Source organism: Chenopodium album, chromosome 15 (assembly GCF_948465745.1).
Source record: "Chenopodium album chromosome 15, dcCheAlbu1.1, whole genome shotgun sequence".
Lineage (NCBI taxonomy): Eukaryota > Viridiplantae > Streptophyta > Magnoliopsida > Caryophyllales > Amaranthaceae > Chenopodium > Chenopodium album.
The window spans coordinates 1,965,707-1,987,595 of NC_137848.1; the positions used below are offsets into that span (position 1 = coordinate 1,965,707).

The 21,889-nt window shown below is 33.6% G+C and overlaps 1 protein-coding gene across 2 annotated transcripts; it reads left to right on the forward strand.

The window, feature by feature from the left end:
- Positions 1-6,259: 6,259 nt before the first annotated feature.
- LOC145581547 (peptidyl-prolyl cis-trans isomerase CYP23-like) lies at positions 6,260-19,336 on the forward strand. 2 transcript variants are annotated; one of them, XM_081638555.1, is made up of 7 exons: positions 6,260-6,616; positions 9,594-9,707; positions 9,808-9,956; positions 10,346-10,508; positions 13,689-13,728; positions 13,897-13,979; positions 14,094-14,134. In XM_081638555.1, the coding sequence occupies exons 1-7, from the start codon at positions 6,503-6,505 to the stop codon at positions 14,112-14,114; spliced, it is 684 nt and encodes a 227-aa protein (XP_081494681.1). In that variant the 5' UTR covers positions 6,260-6,502; the 3' UTR covers positions 14,115-14,134. The 2 variants fall into 2 exon arrangements, with proteins under 2 accessions (XP_081494681.1, XP_081494682.1); XM_081638556.1 differs by lacking the exons at positions 13,897-13,979; positions 14,094-14,134 and adding an exon at positions 18,790-19,336 and having other exon boundaries at positions 6,262-6,616.
- The last annotated feature ends 2,553 nt before the right edge of the window (positions 19,337-21,889 follow it).

A 21,889-nucleotide genomic window follows, 5' to 3' on the forward strand; every position in this document is an offset into this window, starting at 1 on the left:
GGTATGTCAATATAATACCCTATTTTTCAAACATAGAAGTTTTGATAGAGTATATATGAAAATCAACTCTAGACTTTAACCATCAGTGTGAGAAGAAGGTCACAAGTTTAAATCTCATTAACCCCTTCTTTTATGTGAAATATTTAGTGTTGGGTATGAGAATATGGAACACTCATGTCTCATGCTTCATCTATATTTCGTTATATGTGAAGGGGCTTAAAAAAAATATAAAATTAATCATGGGTTTTAACTATGAGTTTAGTGTTTTGATTGAGTTAATTCTCTATCATGGTAATTTAGGCCCGATCTTTAATGACTTTAATGTACTTAGGCCAAATTGAATTGAATCATAGGAGGGTGTGTGTGAAAAATACACGCTAGTTTCATGAAACATACACTCGCTCTAACCCTATAAAACATTATTACATCAAATTTACAAGTGTGGGCTACTGGGCTGGGAAAGTGTTGAAATATAATCTTTCCAAACAACACATATAAATATATAACACGATAAAAGATGAAAGAGTTAAATCTATCTATACCACGGAGTATATAGTAAAGTATTTACCATAATTATCCCAAAATTACATGTGTCGTATCTACAACAATTTTTTTCCCTCAATAAAAATTTACAAAAATTTATCTAAATAATGTGTTTTTCTTGTGAACACATCTGAGCATGTTCGGGCAAGGAGCTACTACTTCATAACATAAAAAAGGCTGCTCCTCTTCCTTGATGACGAGTACGACCATCAGCCATGCTCGTATTTAACAAATTTTTCTGTTGAATTGTGTACGAAGTATATCATAAAGAATAATTTAATTAGCAAAAGATCTTATTAAGTAAACAAGATGTACTTGTATCATTTAAAAAAAGATGGGGCCTAAGGAAGGTGTGATGTGACACATGTGGCTGATTGGATGATATAAATGAATTTGATCAAAAGATTAGCCCTGGTTGTTGACATGGCTTTTTGTTTTGGGCCCATTTCTAAAACTTCATCAAATTAGTGGGTTTTTAACGATTGCTCCACTAACTATGGAATCTCTTAGTTTCTTCCCAATCAAACATTCTAATTTCTGATAGCATAAAAATTGATAGGTTTGTAAGTGGTACCCTCAAACTATGTGTATATATGTATGTGTCCATAACTATACACATCATCACCATCATCTTATGCTTTCTAGAGAAAAGGAAATATCAAACAAAAGAAAATTTTGCACGGCTTTATAGAATTTATTAGCTATGATTTCTGTCACATGACTTAAAGATCGGGTGATTAAAACTTTAACAGTGATCACAATTTAGTATAAAAAAAAAATATTAAAAAAAATATCGAAAATTATATGTGAAATTTCATATTTACTGGGAGTTTTAATCAGTATGAACTATAAATATTATTGAACTAGTTTTTCACTAATTTGTAATAATTAACTTCCTTCTAAATGATTTAAATACCCTGATACAAAGAAAATCTAGCTACAAGCCTTCATGGTAATAACTAATAAGGTTTGGAAAATAAGAGCACCATTTTACGTTATCTAGTCACATTGCAATCTTACCCTGTAGAGAAATTCAAGCTTATTTTTATGCTCATTTGCTCATGTATGTAAATGGTTTCAAAATGAGCTAAAATATCCGAAAATGTCAAATAAAGGTCATAAAATTGGCAATACATTTTCTTTCTCCATTGTCCTCCAAGCATGTCTTTTTTTTTTTTTTTCTTTTTTTTTAATTTTTTTAATTTTTTTAATGTTTACATTTAACACGATTTATTTAAAACCGTAATAAGTTATAATAATAGTTTAAGAAGAATAATAATGCATATGATGTATTTGAAAGTAGAATTATTACACCCATATTCTTTATTACCATCATCATTGTTTAATATATCACTGCCTCCAAAACTCCAAAGACATAATATTTGTGACTTTATAACCCACCCGAGCATTTTCCATACTGACATCTTTTGTTTAACATCCAAATTTTCAACTCTATTATTAAAATGCTTCCTAATTCAATTCACTTCATTCACCTCATAATAATATTAAATCAAAGGATATAAACTCTATAGTCAACTAATTTCAATGCATACAATATTGCTTAATATTTGAATTAAGTGATTCATTGAACTTTTGTTAGTTGTTCCTTTGCTTTTTCCTTTGGACCTCTTTACAAGTCTACATTATATTCTTTCACTTTTCATGTGATTATAATAAATCTATATATTCACATAAATGGTTAAATACGTGTTTCTTTTGAAGAATAGTTTTTCAGTTAGTGGTGAAGATCATGGAAGAGCAAGAAACAAATAAAATAAAAACTAATACTCCATCCGTTTCATAATATTAGTCTTATATGGAATCAATCACATAAAATAAGAAAACAAATATATTTGGAATCTAACATTAAAGTACAACAGATTTTATAATTAGTTTACCTTGTTTAACTTTTTTGATTTTTCATTAGGAAAACACAAGTCATAATTACATAATTTAAGGTAAAAATTTTCTTACTTAGATGTCATCAATCCACAATTAATTAATTTCAAAAAAATCAAGTTATAAATGAAATATATTTAATATGGATAGATTTTTTTAAAACGTCCAAAATAATATATGGGACTAACACTATGAGGCGGAAGGAGGAAAAAAAAAAAAAAAAAACTGGTGGAGAATCTATATATAGAACTTTTGTTGTAACACTTTACTTTTTGGAGTTCTTTTTGCTATATGCTCCAGTTCTCTACGTATCAAAACAAAGGACATTGAATAACAGCAACAACATTAATTTTCAATAACTAATTGTGAGTACAAATGTCAAGTACAGATTGAATTCTTTTAACCAGTACTCTGTACTTGTCTTTAGTACATACTGTACATATTTTTTTTTGGTACTAATAAAGTAATACTGTGAGATTTTATCAATTGATAACAATAATAAGTACGGAGTAATAATAATGTTAAAGTAGTTTTCAGAAGAAAAAAAATAGTAATAATGTTAAAGTAGATACATAGGGTTGCTTTTTGTTTACAATTAAAGAATTTTATTACGTATTTTTCTTAAAATGATGTTTGATTTTATATTGATCCTTTTAATCATAAAAAAAATGTAGAACTAGAATTAATAAAAGTGATCCCAAAATTCGCAATTAGAAAATTCTGGCCTGTTTGGTACGTGACCACTAATGATATTGTGATAATAATAACGGTAATAAATTTGTATATAAATTTGTAATAAAAATCAAGTTTTATTCTTATGGATGGTAATGAAAGAACAGGAAGAAAACACATACTTGATGATGAAATTGCTATTAGAGGACCAAATCAATCAAAAGCTTAACTTAGATGCGGTATGATCCCTTCTCATCTGATACCATGATGTAGGGGACCAATTCAATCAAAGGCTTAAACTAATAGTTAAAGCCTAAGATCGATTTATATATTCTATCAATTGCGTCACCATTTAATTTCTTTCCTAATTTACACTTAAAATTTAATTCTCATTACCACTATTATTTATTGCCGGCTACCAAATAGGCCGTAACTCGTAAGGCTTATGATTTACTATGCTAACCTGCTTGTATTCTCCCTTGCTTCCTTTAATTTATTCTCTCATATAAATTTCATACTATGACTATTAACAATTTCATTTGTTATAAATGGTGCATGTGTTTTATTATTCGGTTTTTGCTCATCTAAACTAACCCGAACTTATCTAGACTTAGTTAGAGCTGTAAATTGAAATTATAAAACTCTTATCTCCCCTTACTAGAATTTATAAGAGCTTATTATACCAAAACTTATTAACCCTTATATGAATTTATTTTTCATTAAATTTGTGGGAAATAAGCAAAGGTGAATAAAACATGACCAATCAAGCTCTCACTTAGTTTTCTTGCATTAATTTTTTCTAATAATAAAAAGCTTGATTAATGTCTTATTTGATAATTTCGTGAGAACATTTCTCCATTTTTTGATGTCATGATCAAGGTACATTACAATTCACAAAAGGTGTACTGTAATTTTTCTTCATTCACGAACTTTTGGATCCAAACACTTACAACACGAACATTGCTACTCCGTACATATACAATAAATGAAGTTGGTTAATACTTCTACTTTTATTCAAATTTATTAGTTCCGTTTATGAAAATAAATAAATTATAAACTATGAATATATAATTAATTAAAGAGGGAATAAAACTAGAAAACCCAAAAAGATTATCCTAACTCCAAAGTCTAAACTATTTAAAATTTTAGAATTTCCATATTTCTTCTATAGGCAAGTTGAATTCCCCTTTCCTCTAGAAGATTCTATATTCTTTTACTTTCTTTCCAATTTCAATCAAAGGAATGATGTAAATGTGGTACTATGCATGAGTTTCTTGAAGTATAAAATGTAGTTGATTCGATGGCACATTTGCACAAGAAGATGCCAATTGCCAAAGGTAAAATAGGGGCAATAGGCCCTCTAAACCCTAATATTAACAATGCCCAAAATATGGACTACGCACGTTATGAATTTGGACATTGTGCATTTGTTGTACTTTGCCTAATTCTTCAAATCAATATTTCCCTATTTAATTCTTTATTCATCTCTTTCTTTCAAATTGTACCATTGATTTATTTTGTAACAAAATCCACCACTAAAAATGAGAATCGGATTCTTCTAAAAAAAGGGAATAAATACTTTTATATTTCTTTGGAAAAATCCTTATTCTGCATGCACCTTCCATAATAAAGGAGATGCAATTTGTTGGAGCATTTTTTTTTGACGTCACTGCTTAGCTTGCTTAATCCTGCACGAATAAAATATGCTTTCTTTGGATCTATCCTTTTTTTTAAAAAAAAATATAATAATAATTTATTTTTAAACGAATTTTATGACCGATTTTGTAGTTATTAGCTAATTAAGTCCTATGTAATAATGCACGGTTTATCATTACAATAATATATAATTCAACATTTTTTTTACAAATTATTCTCTTATAAAAAAATGTGATATAGGTCCATATTGTAAAAAAAATATTTAAATAGTAAATTTTATAAAACTTATTTAATTAATAAATAAATAGGTTTATTTATATAAACTTAATTAAATTAAAGTTGTTCAAAAAAAAATATATTAACATTAACATAAACATAAATTAATAACATTATTTATATAAACTTAAGTTGTTCAAAAAAAATATATATATATATCGATTTTTTTTATATACATATATATTTAAAACAAATATAAAAAAATTACAGATTGGTCCGCTGCCCGGCACGACCCGGCCCGCCAGGCACGTGGGCCGTGCCGTGCCGTGGGCTGGGGTGTGCCAAAATTTAGCACGGCACGGCCCGCGACGGCCTGGCATGACACGATGCCCATGTTTACCCACACCTAATTCTCATATTCCTTGCTCTACTACCCGCCTATACCCTTGCCTCAAAATTATATACTTTTAGATGTCCATTAAATTTTCGCACCTTTGTTACAAATAATACTTAATTGTGCAACAAATCTCAAAATCATTTTTTTTTAAATGTTGCAAGTTCAATAAAATTTAATATAAAGATGAAGCTTAATTGGTAAAAATTAGTTTTTTTCTTATTTTATGTGGGTATAAGGCAGACAACATAGTTATAACTTATAAGCTTTGGCGCTATATAGTTCCTCTATTCTCTTTACGTACTTGCAACAATTTGGATTTCACGTTTGTCGATGTTTAACTTTAGCCACTACTAACCTGAATTATTATTAAGTAACAGTTATAAAAAGTTGATATATATTATGAGATTATACATTGAAACGAATCTCATAAGATCTCATTTGACTATTTTACCTTATTTACATAAGCAAATGTCAACAGATTGGGACAACTATAATGTTAAATCCACCCCCGCCCACCATTCGGCCCATATCATATATGATTGTCATTTCCACCTCACCACATCCCCAAGTTGATTTTTTTTTTGGTCTGATAAATTAGCATAGTAAATACAAGTAATGCGAAATTACTAATGCATTATTTTGTAAAGAAGCCCTCAAACCAACATTTGGATTGGTCCTTAGACCAACCCAAACCATTGGTGGTGGGCCGAACCTAGACAACCCTAAGATACATAACATAGGCTTGACTCATGAGTCCACGACCCGCCCCAAAGCCATCCTTACTGGAATAGGGAAGATAAGGGACGCGGGTGAGTTTCTAATATAACAAGCCCCTCTTTTTAAAGGTAAGAAAAAGAAGAAAAACGTTAGAAACTCTCCTCACGAGAAAGGGTTCGGATTTCTAACACAATAGAGGAAATAATCGGGTTCAAAGATGAGGAAATGCAAAGAGTAATGTCCATTTGACATGCCCCATTTGCCCATTGATATTCATTAAGAGAAGAGATGTTTGGTTGGAGACTTGGAGTACTAGTAGTCTAGTACTTCGTATTATTGAGTTGGATATAGGTTAAGACTCAACTTGAAAAGTGCAAAACCTCAAAAAATTGAAGAATTAGAATGGCAAAAGAGATGGAGAGAGCAAAGACACTGATCAAGATCTTTGTTTTCTCTCTCCTTATCACTCTTACATTCTCCTTTCCCGATTTTGGATCAGCTCGTGTTGTTTTCCAGGTTTTTACTCTCAACTCCAATTATACTGTCGATTGTTTTACATTCTGTTTATGTTCAATTTTTGCTTCAAATTATTTCGACCCTTTTGTCAAAATTGGTACTCCATGTTACTAGTAGATCATGATCTTGATTTCTGTCTCATTGTATGCTCCAATTTAATTCATGGGAAATTCTGAGGAAAAAAATATGATGTGGGATTTAAGCAATTTATATATAGGTGACAAGATTTCATACAAGTTCATCTTTTTCTTTGAATAATGTTTCTGGAATGTATACCTAGATCAGAAATTATATTTATACTTTAGTCATTGATTTATTGATATAAATGTGTTTGGTTTATGTTATTAAATTCTTGTTCTTGTATCTTGAACTAGTCTGAACTAAATTGTACGGAAATTTCCTAATTTATTAGTCCTAAACTGTACTTATATTAGCGCTAAACTTAACTTATGTGAACTTATCTAAACTTATTTTAGCCTGCAACTGAAGTCGTAGTCCCTAAACTGAATCAATTTGAAATAACCCTGAACTGGAACTCATCTTTGTAAGGTGGAAACTGAAAAGAATGGGGCTTGTATTCTCCAACATCATGATAACCCGCATTGTAATTCATATTATTCAATTATCAAACTGTACCTAGATGGCATATTTTCATTTATTTCTTTTTGGTGGCTGAAATTTTGATACATGGAATATGGTTTATGTGTGTATGTTGATTGGTTCAGTCTCCAATCAACAGATTTAGGAAAAGCTTAATTGTATTGATATTATGAATCAGTATTAAGTTTACACAGAGGAAATGATAAACTGGAAACTGGCGATAGACTAATAACAAATAAGACATATCTACAACAAAGCAAAGAGATAATAGGCCTGGATATTAGCAGAGATTTGGCTCAACAAACTAAGGATTATCTTATAATTAGTCAATCCTTATTAGGCCTCTGCTAGATAGACTGCCGTAGAGAAGGTCCAATCTTGAAGACTTGAACCATAGAGCTTACGAGTACAAGTGATATGCAAGTTGGGGTCGGAAAGTTGTAATCTTGTAAGACTTGTTGTGGCAAGGCAGTAATGTAGGGGGGAGTAGTATTGTGTGGACATTAGCACGTAGCTCATGATGCTCAAACCTTGACATTAGGGAAAAGTAGAGTTGAAGACCTTTCCACTTCATGTTAGATGGAGGACAGACAAGTGACTTTTGTAATGGTGTTGGGGTGCACATGGTGTGACACAATAGGTCAGACTAACGAAATGACCTTCGTTGAATGAGTGAAGGACATTTTGGCCAAGGCGCCAAGCTTTTGAGGGTATTGTTCAATTTCTCTATAGAGGTTTGCAAAGTATGAGAATTATTTTTAAGATTAACTTAAAAAAGAGGGAGATTTTGTGCAAAAGTATTTGGGGTTTTGCCTTTTTGGGTAAGGGGCCACCAAAGTGGTACATATGAGAAGGTTGAGTGCCCCAACTATGGTTTGGACTGATGCCACAGGAAACATGTTAGCAGGGTGGTTAGATTCATGGTTCAAAAATCTGATTTCAGTTGCGATGAGGAAGAGGTAGAAATGCTGCAAGACTAGATATGATGAGATTGCGGATCATGTCATGACGCAAATTTGATTTTGCACACGGGCTAACCATGTGGCCCCACCCCTTTCACTTCCCAAATCTTTTTAGGATTTTATAGAAGTTGTACGCTATTAGAATAATTAAAGTAGCATAGTAAAGGATTAGATCCATTAGTGGAAAGGTATAGGCAAGCTTTTGACATTTCTCTAAACAGGAAGTAACTTTTGACTGAAACACAGGATGCAACGTTCAATATGGGATGGTTTGGGGTAGGAAAGTTTGATTCAGACCTAGATTCTAGGTATTTGAAAACCCCCTTGTTGATATGAACGATTTTGGTTTGGTGCTTCGATTAAATGAAGATCCATTTTGCACCGTGGTCAAACCATTGGAGATAGGTTGAAATGAGGGGAAAGTAGGATTGTGAGAATAACAAATTGATTTTTCTTCAGCTTCACCACAAATGGAAGGATATTGGAGGAAGGAGGGATGTTGTTAATCATGTGAGGTGCTTACCACCATTGAAGGAGAGGATGATGTAATGGTGATGCTAATTTGGAGCTTGCGTTTCTCCATATGAGTTTGGAAAAAGGAGTTTAGTCTTAGGAGTTGAAGCATTACCGGTTAAAGAGGAAGGGGGTTGAGTATAGAAATTTCCTATCTCCATTGGGTGAAAGGTTGGGTTAGTGTTGACGAGAAATAATGTACTGTTCACTAATGTTGGTGTCGACCTATGAGAGTTAGGTGCATCCATTTGAATATTTGGAAGAGGAAGCATAGAAGAGAAAGAAAATTAATATGGTCACTATCATTTGTTGGTGTTGACAAAGGTCTTCTATGGTGTATCCTTGAAGGGAGATGCGTGTAAAGGGAGGGTGATAGCGGAAGTGGAAGAGGAAAAAGGATCTATAGCCTTGACACTTACTAGATTTAAGGAAAGCTTAAATGTATTGGAATTATGGTTTACAGAGAGTAGAAGATAAGTTTAAAATTAGCAACAAAGTAATAGCAAATGAAGAGACATCTACAACAAAGCGCTAAGGCACATGATATTAAGATTATAAATATCAACAATGGTCCTTGTCACCAATATCATGTGATAGTGCATATTTACCTATGCTAGTATATTTTTTGGAAAATAGAGGTATGCTACTATCATGTGTGGGCTTGTGGGGGTGTGATTTCTTATTTAAAGTTTCCCCAGTTCAAAATAAAGCTGATTTGGAAGACTTATGTATGTGACCTTACTTCTGATCAAGATAGTACCTTTCATTTTGTTGTGTGTATATGCTTTTCATTTCAGACTTAGGATTGTTATAATAGTTTCAAACATTGTAAATGTTTTTGCTTTTTTTTTTTTTCCTGTTAATCCTTCATAGCTATGTGTTCTTGTTGGTTCTTGCTGCAGACAAATTATGGAGATGTCGAATTTGGTTTCTTTCCTAGTGTGGCCCCCAAAACTGTTGAGCACATTTTCAAACTTGTTCGCTTGGGATGCTATAATACTAATCATTTCTTCCGGGTAATGGTTTGTGCTATTAAATATGTTTGGTTTGGTTTTTAGCTAAAAATAAATTTTTATACGTAAAATGTTAATGAGTCAAGATTATTTCTTGAGGCAGGTGGATAAGGGTTTTGTAGCTCAAGTAGCTGATGTAGTAGGAGGCAGAACAGCCCCTATGAATGCTGAGCAGAGGAAGGAAGCTGAGAAAACTGTTATAGGTGAATTTAGTAAGGTCAAACATGTTAGGGGTATCCTGTCAATGGGGAGGTAGGTTTAAGAAGCTTGCTTTAGTACTAAGTCTTTTTCCTAGTATGGCATCTCTGATCTGCTTTTAGTGGATTTATTTGAGTTTGGTTTATGTTCACCAGTGTTTTGGCTTGATAGTTGAATTCAGTTAGACATTGGTTCCTGTAAATTTGATTAAAAAATGTGTTTCAAACTGTCTTGAACCTTTTTATTTTTTTCTTTAAATTTTCATTCGAAACAGTCTATAGTCTTTTACAGTATATTTTAAGGAACAAACAAATTTTCTTCTTGGTTCTTCGATATGGAACTGTCTAAGCTGTTATAATTAGTTGCATTGTCACTATTGTTGCGCTGTATTTTTTCCTTGGGTCTCATAGTGCTGATGTTATAGCTGTAATTGCTTGCTGCAGGTATGATGATCCAGACAGTGCATCATCTTCCTTCTCTATACTTCTCGGTGATGCACCTCATCTTGATGAAAAGTATGCAATCTTTGGCAAGGTCATCAAGGGTGATGAGACATTGAGAAAGCTAGAGGAACTTCCTACTCGAAAAGAGGGCATATTTGTAATGGTAATATTCTATACGCTGTCTTGTGTAGCTGTGTTGTTTAATCAAGTTGTCTGTATGCGCTTGATGAACTGTAATTAATACTGCCTGATCTATTAAACCTGTGATGTTAATGAAAAAAGAAAGTCTTGAACAAGACTATCTCACACTAACTACTTGTAAGGCCTTAAATGTTACTTATAAAAAGTAAGAAGTCACTCCCTAAAATAAATGTGACCTTGGTATCACAATAATTTTGCAAGATTGTCTTAACTATGACTTTGCCTAATGAAAATAATTTGAGCTTCAGCTACCTATAATCTTGAATGAGAATTACCTTCTTTTTTTTGCTTAAAGAAAAAAGTAGGTGACGTGCCATTAACAAATCTGAATAAATGTAACATACTAACATCCAATTAGAAGCAGAAGTGTGCCTCACCTTTTCTTATGCTTTATGGTGAAACCATTGGCAATATAACTTTAAACTTAAGTGATAAGAATTTGTGTAAAAATTCTAAATTATAACACTTAGGGCATGCTTCGGATAATAAAGGGGCAATGGAAAAATAATAAACAGAGAATGAAGAGGTGGTGATACATGAGATGTAGTAGCTCTGTGTAAATACTAAGGAGGAGAGAGGAGCGTGTAAATTACCCTCATTTTAGGGATAATAGGTGCCCATCATCTACCTATTTCCCTTCATTATCGCTGCATTATGACTTTGTCACTCCCTAACACATTACCTCCAATCCAAGCATGCCATTAAACTTTTTAAGTGTTGAAAATTGCTGCACTAGCTCAAAAGCCTGTAGCTTCAATAAAATTCTGTTGGACAACAGTACTTTTGGATTGAAAATTTTGAGCAGACCATTCAGCATATTGATTTGACAGAGAAACACTGATTTATCTTATAGAATGTATAATGCCTGGAACAATTATTAAAAAAAATTGATAAATAAATAGTAAGTACTCTTGCTGTTAACCCCCAGAGTCTGGCACCAAACCAGTTTAACCAACTTTCAATAGATAAGCTATTTAATTCTCCATCTTTTAAGTTGTGGTTGATTGAGAAAGTTTCAGATGATCTCTCTAATATAGCTGCTTATAATTACTTCGTATAAAATATCGTGATGATGTATTTATATCCCCGAGTACCTATTTGCCAAATAGCTGTTGATATTTTCAGCTGGATCTGTTTAACTATCCTGAAAAGCTAATTCACTAGTTTTGAGGGTTTTGGTATGGATCACTGTGGACATGTGAAATATATTTGCGTGTATATCCATTAGTGGTGCAAGGCATGTCAAGAGCACAACCATCATTGGTGTCATTAGTTGGGTAGGTGTGTGTATTTTAGGAAGCTGTTTATATTAGGAGTTGGGTTATATTATGAATACAAGGCAAATGGGATTAATTTTATTTATTTTAATTAGATAGGCCTTGTGAGTCATGCTTTGTTAGGTTGCATTAATAATATCCTTACGTGAATAAAAAGGTGCTAGGGCACAAATAAAAGTAAATATATGGATCAAACCCACAATATTAAGAAAAAGAGAACTGCTGAAAATTGACTATACTTATTGGGTTGCAGGATAACCCATGAAATTTGATCATGCAAGTCCGGTTGTGTGGTGATAGTTATGAATAGTGTCGGCAAGATTGATCCGCTTAATAATCACAATTTTCATGTTAGTCTTGGCTATGCTATAGTTTCTGGGGCAGCTGTTCATATTCATATGTCCTAAATCTATCACACTGAGATTGTGGCGTACTGATGTGGCTATCAAATCTCAAGCCACCATTAAAAGGAAGATTTTCAATTAGTAATTAATAATCATGAAAAGTATATAATAAATTATGAGTGCAATACATTACATTTTTCACAGCCTCTTTATCTGAAAAATGAGTATAACCCCCCCCCCCCCCCCCCCCCAAAAAAAAAAAAAGGGTGAGGGTGGGGGATCTTACTCTAAAGGATTCAATCCAGCCACAATTAAATTAGGAATGGATTACTGTAACTTAAAATATTCTACTACAAGTGTAAACATAGTATAATCTGGTTGGCAGCTTAGATATGTCCTTTAGAATGGACTATATCCAAGAGAACCACTTACAAGTTATTTTGAAAATGGGGATTGGCGTGGGGTGAACCTCGGTGGTATCTTGGCGTTGAACAACCATTTTAAAAGCTGTTTGGGGGTTAGTTTTTTAACCATCTTGGGGGTCAGGTTGTTGCCCACCTTGTAATAAAAAATATAACAAAGGACTCATGCACTCTAATTGAGACCAAAAACATGCAAAAGTTTCATAGAATGGCCATGTCTTAAATTTGACAACATACTAACTGAAGATGTTTTTAAAGATAGAATAATATAGTGTTAGCACTAACGATCTCCATGGCATAAGGGGGAAGAAGTAGGACCTTGCTTTTCATTGATAAAAAAACCTTGCTTGGGAGGGTAAGAGTATAGATGGCTCTGGGCCATTCCTGGTCGTGCCTCGTGCCAGGTCCACCTTCTGTGGGGTTAGTTGGGCCCAACACATGGCTCGGCCAACAAGTTTCGTGTCGTGCCGTGACGGGCCAAAATTTTCAAAAGGTTGGGCTGTTTCGATCTTACATGCCTAAGCAAAATTGCATTGATTTTGCTTTGTCATGTCGGACCGGTTGTGCCGTGCGTTATAGTGCTTCTCCCATATAAAGGCGGTCCACGCCGGCCCACGACTCACACGCACAGTACCGTGCCATGCTTTTTTCGTGTCGGGCCGTGCCGTCTTTAGGTAAGAGTAACTACTATGGGATTCCTTTCATTTTAAAGAAATTTTTTGGAACAATGATAGTGTTTAAAGTCGTGTTTACTACAAAAGGGTCGAGCTTGGATGTTATTAGCTTATCCCAACCTAATATGGTTATGGGCTCATGCACTCACGGGAGACCAAAAACATGCAAAATTTTCATAGAAGGCCAAGTCTGAAATTTGACAACATTACGGAGTCTAGAATGTAGATTCTACCGTTATTACTAAGTCTAGGAGTCTAGGTCAAAGGTCAAGAGTGATGCATGGTTGAACTTATATCCAAGTCCTATCATTGTGGATAATTCTTATCCATGCTATTGATCTTTGCTTATGATGAATTTTTGATGTCATTTAGCTTGACTTTAATGATTTAACCTTGGTTTTATTTCTTGCCCTTCTTTTCAACAGCCTGTGGAGCGGATCACAATTTTGTCTTCTTACTTCTATGGTGAGGATTGATATGCATCCCAGGAAGTCTTCTATTCGTTTTTGCCTTTTCTTCTTCTGTAAATTATAATCTTTTCTCAATACAAAGGGAGTGTCTCTACTACTTTCCATATTGACTATAAATGTTTTTTTTTTATTTTTTATTTTTTTTTATTAATTTATTTGCTAGAGGTGAATAGTGAAACATGTGAAGAAGATAGATCAAATCTAAGAAGACGTTTGGCCGCTTCATTTGTTGAAATTGAGAGATGGGTAATATGACTCTTGATGAACATCTTATTGAATTCTGTCGCTTGGAGTTTATCTTCATTCTGAATATGTGATGAATACTTATGTCTGCCTTAATTTTACTTATATCATTGGCAGAGAATGAAGTGCTTCCCATAGTTCAGTAGGGATAATGACAGGTCAGTGATGTTTTGACTACTATAGATGGCATTTTGTTGTCTTTCATGTGATGTGTGAAAAGTTTAGGATTTCTTATTTTGTGAGCCTTATCAAGTTTCATATACTTGTTTTTACATCTGTTTCTTGTCTCCTCGCATGTATGTGTGAGCATCTAGCTGTCCACATGTCTTATTCAATTGTGTCCATGGAACTTTGGTATTTTTTTGGTCACAACTACTGTCCAAGTCTTTTTATCTGGAGATTGACTTCTTGCGGAGTTCTTCACCTCTGCTGATTCTTGTCTAATGCTTTAATAAGTATTTTGCAAGTTCTGATTCACCCCGATAGCACTCAGATATCGGGGTGTGGTGAGGTTCTGTATGAGAAGTATTTTGCAAAGTATTATGGACCTGTGCGTTATTGTAGCAGTGCTCCTATTCCTGTTATTAAGTATTTGTAGGAGATGAATAATAAACTCTAGTCTAAGAAAAGTGAGTTTTTCAAGACTGCCTAGATAATAGTGAATGATATTTAGGGAACGATGAAAAATTTACAATTTCTTCTTTCCCCACAACAACAATGCCAAAGCTTTAAGCCTTTATCCCTAAAGGATGGGGTCCTCTGCATAAACCAAAAATTTATTTCCCGTGGTCGTCCTCAAAGATCTTCTTCCCTTTGACCTGGTGCTGTTTGATCTAACAAACCTTTTTATTTCACGTAATTTTTTGCCGCCTCCATTCAAGTCATATTTGGTCTACCTCTTTCTTTATCGATGCATCTTCCAACATCAATCTATATTGCTACATGAAATTCCTTCTTTTAAAGGTATTATTTTTGACGTGATTACCCTTTGGACTTACAAATTTTAAGCTTGGAAGATTTGCCTTTGTTTAAATTTTTGGCTGTAATTGCACCAAAATTGAATGGATGATGCGGTTTTTTTTTTGTGGCCTAGAGCTGGGGATGAGAGGAAGGAATGAAGGATCATCTTGTGAGCTGGGATTTGATGGGTTGTCCTAAGATAGAGGGTAGATTGGGGTTTTGAAGAATTGTCTAAAAAATCTTTGGTTTTGGCGGAAAAATGGTGTTGGAGGTTTCCTCTAGAATATCAGGCTTTGTAGCACAATGTCATCAAGAGCAAGTACAAATTGTGTGTGAAACTGAGAACAGGTGGGATGTTCAAATTCTTGTCCCAAAGAATCCATTGCCCTTGGAAATTTATTTTACAAGTGGCTTTTCTAGTTACTCTTTTGGCGTGAAAGTAGGAAAATGGAAACAGAGCAGCCTGTTAGTTCACAGTTTCCACAACTTTACTGGTCATCAATGTTGCAAAAATGCTTCTTTAGTGGTAATGTGTAGATCTTGTGGTGCTGAAAAGTGAAAACAACCCAATGACAGAGGTAGAGAACTCACCTTTATGTGTGACCTCTTGCTTAAAAGTTTATGGATGTGATGATCCTAGAGTGTGGTTTGGAGATTCATTTTGGGATCTTTTCTTGCATGTCCTTCCTGGTTTGAATCACTGCCTTAAATATCCTGTGTTTCACCTGGAAAACAAAGTTCCCTCTTAAAGTGCAAGCTTTTCCATGGCGCTAGCTTTGGGAAGGATCTAAGCGCATGATATGCTTCATAACCATCAACTGAAGTTGGCTATCTCACCATATCTATTCTTGCTTGGCTGATGAGTCACGCTCACATGTTTTCCTATTTTCCTTCACTGTGAACTGGTAGCTATATTTAGAAAGGACTTTGTGATGTATAACAAGGAGACTTTGGGTGTGTTCTTGGAACATTTAGGAGTAGTTACAGTATAGTCGTATAGATTTGTGATTTTGGCTGGGTAAAGGAGAAGTTTCATGGTAATCCTTCTAATTTTTTAATGATGTCACTATCCCGAGGGATTTGGTTTGGGATGAAGTGACTTTGTTAGCTTTTGTTATGGGCTAAGGCTGCCTGGGCTTTCTCAACTTATTCTTTGCGGGTGATATACAGAGGTATTGGGCTAATCTTTGGATTTAGAGTTACTTTGTGAGGACACCTTGCATTCCTTCTGTATTATTCTTTCTAAGGTACAAAGCTTGGAAGCTGATATGGATCTAAGTGACACCTTTTTGTGGATGGAAACGATGGAAGAATTTACGTTATAATTAACATCTTTGAGTTCACTCTTGAATCCGATCATCTAATTAGGTTTAAAACAAACTGGAAGTTGTGCTGTTGGTTTATTCCTTTCTTCAACATGTAGCAAGTCCATAAGTAATTCATGCAACATCATAATTGAGTATTATCAATTACTCTGTACATACGTAATTTATTCCTAGAGCCGTCAAATTATGTGTATAATATAATGGGTTACCACATTTGATTTGACTTGTCAATTTTTGCTTACTACTGGTTGCTGATAGGTGGGATCACTTTAATGTGGATGATATTGATTACTGAATGCCCCTTCTTTAAAGGTAGCACAACAGTTGGAAGATTCTCTTCACGAGATTACAATTTAACTGAATAACTGATCAAACATGTATGAAGTATATTTTTTTTCAACCGTAGTGGGCATTTTAAATGAGCCACTAAAGTTCCTTAAAAAAAAAAAAAAAAAAAAAAGGGCCACTAAAGTTGGACTAGTTGATGCTCAAAATTAGCTAATTTATCTGCTGCTCACCTGACCTCTAGATAGATATATGCTTGCAAGGTTGATAGAGAAAAGTAGAAAACGTGATGTTTCTGCATATAAATGCTTGCAGTCTGATTGCTTCCATATAAATTCTTTTTTCTCTGGGTCGTTTTGAAGCAGGATCTGTTCTAGCCACTCAGGGCTGGTTAACACAAAGGTTCTGTAAATCTTGACCCTCCGCAACCTTGCCTAAGGTGGTACCCATACTGGGCAGTTGTTTGGTCGTTAAAGTACTTAATATGAGTGATTTAATGCTATAGTGTTGTTGACACTATTAATACAAAACTAGAACTTCCTGGTACAGTTTACTTGAGTTATATTGTGACTGGCTGAGCTGCTCAACTAAGTAAAGGTTTTTGCCTTCTAGGTAGCTATGTGACACATTAGATTAGTTGAAGTCAATATCAAGAAATGGTATGGATAATCGTTGGGCTGTCTGAGGTGACTGAAAGTAGGTATAAGAGTGATATATTAGCTCATACTCTACTGTAGCAGTGAACTACCTTTGGTAATGTGATTTTCTTTGGTGCCATATTGAAGCATGTAATCTTGATTAAGACCAAGGAAACGAAGCTTCTTGGTGTATTGTCTGTTATGTTCTCTTTACCCTTACACAAGGCTGAGACACTTTATTGAGATGGTGGGTCTAAATGGTTTGATATTGTTTGAGTAGAAAAGGTTCTCAGCACATTGATGTCATAAGTAATTCATATTGTGTCACTAATTTCAATAGTCAGTATGGTATTAAGGATGGCTACAGAGTGTGTAGTGTATTGGTGATCTTGGGTCACTGGGAAGGCTGTTTTTTGCAACGTTGGGAGGAATTTGTTCATAGTAGGTCTTAAGTACTGGAATTGCATGACATTCTGATAATATCTGAGATTTGAAGCATACAGTAGAGGAGACTAAAGAGGAAAGCTCTTGAACAGGCATTAAGGAAGTGCATCTTAGAGAGGCGGATAGACCTATATAATAATTGCAGTATAATGTTAGTGAGTAATATATTTGAAATTTTAATTTTGTATGTGATGCATGTTTTTTCACTAGTCAGAAAATCAATGTCTTGTGTCATGAATTTGTATGCATGCTGTTACTAGTCTTAAGACTCTTTACTAATACATTTTGTGCTGAAAGCTTAGAAAAGCTAAACCTAGACTTTCTTTGTAGAGTCTCCTGTTGAAGGTATATCTTCCTGTATTACAGTTAAATTTTGTAGGGCAGTTATTTTTCTCTTTCTCCTCTCTGCCGAAACTCTGGTGCAAAGTTCGTAATTTAGAATCAACCTTCTTATCCTCTGTCTCGGGTGCTATTGGAGGTCACTTTGACTGCACATGTTCATTAGCTAACTACTGCAGTTCTTATATAATTAGCAATATGGATGATCAAAAAGTGAAATGTTAAAGCAATAATAGTTGACGCCAAATGAAATTCATAGACATGATGAAGCTGTGTCTTGTTACCTCGGACGAGCTTGCTAACTTGCTTTGCTTCATCGTAGTTTTAGCCCTTTTAGGCCCTTCCGTCCTTGTTCATAAGAATACCGTGTTCTTCTGAACATCTGGTCAACATACATGATAAGTACAAACTGATTTCATCATAATTATGTGTTACCATACTTGGAAAAATATACTGACATTTTTTTACTAAAACTATGGTGTTTGTCTTGTGGTTTGCTTACTGCTAACTTGACTTGCCAGAAATGAACAGTTTAATGTTGGCAGTCAGATCTAATCACAGTCGCTTCTTCTACCGTGCCTTTTTGTTCTAACCTTGAGTTGATTCCTAGTTGATATGGAGTAGGATTTTGTGGGGTATGAAAGCATCAAGCTATCTTGTGATGGACCAAGCCTAAAAAAAATTTAGCATATTTTTCTTTCATAATATGTCGACTGTTGTCAGCGTCTGAAAGTTGAGTCAGTCCCTCTGTATGCATGCGTCAATATCAAAGTTCAGGTCTTTCTCATGCCATTACTGATCTGATTTGTTTTGTAATTTCAGAAAAAAGGATTGTAGACTACAATGCTTGGATTTGGCGATGAGCTTCCTACACAGGTAATTGTCCAAGTTAAATTCCTATTCCGAAAACTAGCAAGTAGCAAGTTATCTACATGGATGTTGAAATATCAAGTATATAGAGATGAGGATTGAGAGTGAAATGAGAAATGGGAAGTAGAATCACAGCCCTCAGAACCAAGCATGTCGCATAGAATTTCATCTAAAACAAGACATGTGCATCTTTTCAAGCAAGTGGTATCGGCTTGATTGTCTTGAGGTTGCCATCTTGTTGCAAAAAGTAGAAACACTAACGCTCACTCAATCTTGAATCAGAGATATACTCGTATAGTCGTCTTAGCGTTGCATCTTGTTTAGCTTGCCCTGTATATGAAGTCAACCTGGACTGTATAGTATCACCGTTATATTCATGTCTTGTTCTTGTTGTCAGTAGACAACTTCAACTGCAGTGGGGCTATCTCTTTCGTCCTCTTAGTGAAACAATTGACACTGATTTGATGCTCTCTTTTATTCTATATTTGATGCTTTTTTATGTGGGAAAGTTTTCTGGTAAACAGTGGGAGCACATTATGGTTTGGGTCGGGGACTTGGAGGTTATATTATTTTTACCATATACTTTATTTATCCCAGAGGAAAATTTATGCTCTTAAGGATAGATTTAGTAGGCTTTGTTTGTTTGAACTTTTGATAGAATTTTCACAATTTTCTCATTTTCGCGATTCTCCCAACTTAGGCCCTATTCACTTCACCTTAAAAAAAAATAATATTCAGTAAAAATAATTTCAGTAGTGTAAAAAATAATTTCAATTTGGCAAAAATAATTTCAGTTTAGTAAAAATCAGTAATTATAAAGAAGAAATATAACAGAGAATCAGTAAAAATAATTTCACTTCAACAAAAATAAGAAGAAGTGAACGGGATCTTAGACCGAAAACCATCTTCCTTTTATATACGAAGTAGAAAGAAATGCCAAAATTTTCTCACTACTCCGCAATTGTTATAGAACATGGGTTGAGCTAAGTCCATTATGCTAAACAATACAAAATATAAACATAATAGTATTACCATAAGTCCATGATAACATCTGCTTTATGGTTTTTTTTTTAGTTTTTTTTCATAAAGGGTGCAAAATTAATCTTAATCGTGATTATGTGATTTAAATGAAGTGCTTTAAAATTAAACCATGCTTAGAATTATGACCCGAACTTAAACTAACCTGACCTAATGGTACTATTATTAATTAATTAGTCATAATAAGTTCGTGGATAGTAACTTTGACTGATCTAAAACCTTAACCAACCAATAAAACCAAATGAATTCTCACCATAATACGAGATACCAATAGAATTGACATGAATTAAACCATTATGAATAATTGGTCTTGATTGAAATGCAAAATGTTGACTTGTTTGATCATTATTTAACATGAAGTTCTAACTATTGATTAAATTTGTTATTCAACCCTACTTAATTCGTCAATATTCAAATTAAATGAGTTATTAGCACTATAGATTAACAATTTAGCACGACTTTATATTAAGAAATTTAGTTGTTACAAGCCTACATGTGGCCCCTACATGTCTAATGACTTGCTGAGTTATGAAACACTAATTTGATTGTTCTTAAAACATAATCTAGCTGCAGCAGTTGTCATTATCAAAGATCATTTTGGTTTAGTTATTGCAAATCATTTCTATAATTTTAGGTCTAACTCAGTTCCCTTTTGAGGTTGTTTTGTCTTGCGTAATGGCCTTCATAAAATAATGTCGGCAATATTTCAATTAAAGGTGATAATCTTATTAGTGATTTATAATTTGTAGGGTTAGTACCCATATTCAATTATTCGTTACCAATTGGATGTTGGTGTAATAGTGATTGGGACTACACTTGGTAGGGTGGACTTGTGTTCGATCCCCCCGCAACAACAATTGAGAGGGGACTGGAACCTAACCATCCAAAACTGATCCCCGAATCCGGATTAGTCCAAAGGGTTAACCGGGTGGAACACCAAAAAAATAATTGATGTGTAGGCTCTTCTCTATAAATTTAACTTTTCGAACTTTAAGAAAATTACGCGCACACCTAGGGTATTCTTTCCATCATATTGTAGGTCATTGATCTTTTTTAGACTTTAAATTTAAATTTCAATTTGAGAAAAGAATCTTACAATTAGATTGTTTTTTATTATTTCAAAAAAAAATTTAAAATTATAATACACAAAGTATACTTCAAATTAATAAGACTTGAACGGTTGCACATCATTAGAGTTAAGTATAATGGAAGGACTTCACTTTTTGATTTTTTCACCTTTAAGGACTTCCCACTTTTTTTTTTTTCACCTTTGAGAACTTAAGTTTTGATTTCCGGCCAAAATGGAGTTAAATTAACTCAAGATGAGTTAAGCATTAAGTTCTGACATCACTAATAAGTAAGTAAACAAAACTCTGGGACCTAACATTTCATATTTTTCACCTTTAAGGACCTCTAACCTTTTTTATACTTCACTTTAAGGACTTCAGTTTAAAATTTAAATGTGAACAATTTCTCTTCCTCAATTGCAACATTTTCTATTGAAGACTAAAATTCAACACTAACTCGGATAGTTATTGAAGCAGATGCCACAAATTACCAAACTTTCATCTAGTCTCTTTGTCCAAAAAAAAAAAATGAAAAAAAAAATACTACTTATGTTTCTTAGGATTTTTTTTTTTTTTTTATATATATTTCACAAATAATAACCCTTTTATTGCAAATAATAAGAAACAAAATTAGTAAATAAAAACTTTCATCAAATCTAAAACCACATAAACCTTAAAACAATCAAATATCATCAACCTTATCAAATAATACACCATAAAAAATCGGTCAACCAAAAAATTGCAGTACCTCGGCATTATAATCGAACACACAATAATTTTTTAAGTCCGTCAACACTTATGAGGATAGTGGTTGTTGTGGATTTTCCGTCATACAAACAAGGGGAGAGCTAGAGAAAATTAGAGGAAACAAGTTGGGGTTTTGGGGTTTCTTTCATTCATACGCCAAATAAATTGAGGAAGGTGGGGGTTTCGTGATGATATATATA

Bases quoted from the DNA above. Each gene is read 5' to 3' on its own strand.
- LOC145581547 (XM_081638555.1), top strand. From the start codon at position 6,503: ATGGCAAAAGAGATGGAGAGAGCAAAGACACTGATCAAGATCTTTGTT. The intron at 9,957-10,345 runs GTAGGTTTAAGA...TGCTTGCTGCAG, and splicing joins GGTATCCTGTCAATGGGGAG to GTATGATGATCCAGACAGTG. The intron at 13,729-13,896 runs GTGAGGATTGAT...TTTATTTGCTAG, and splicing joins TTTGTCTTCTTACTTCTATG to AGGTGAATAGTGAAACATGT.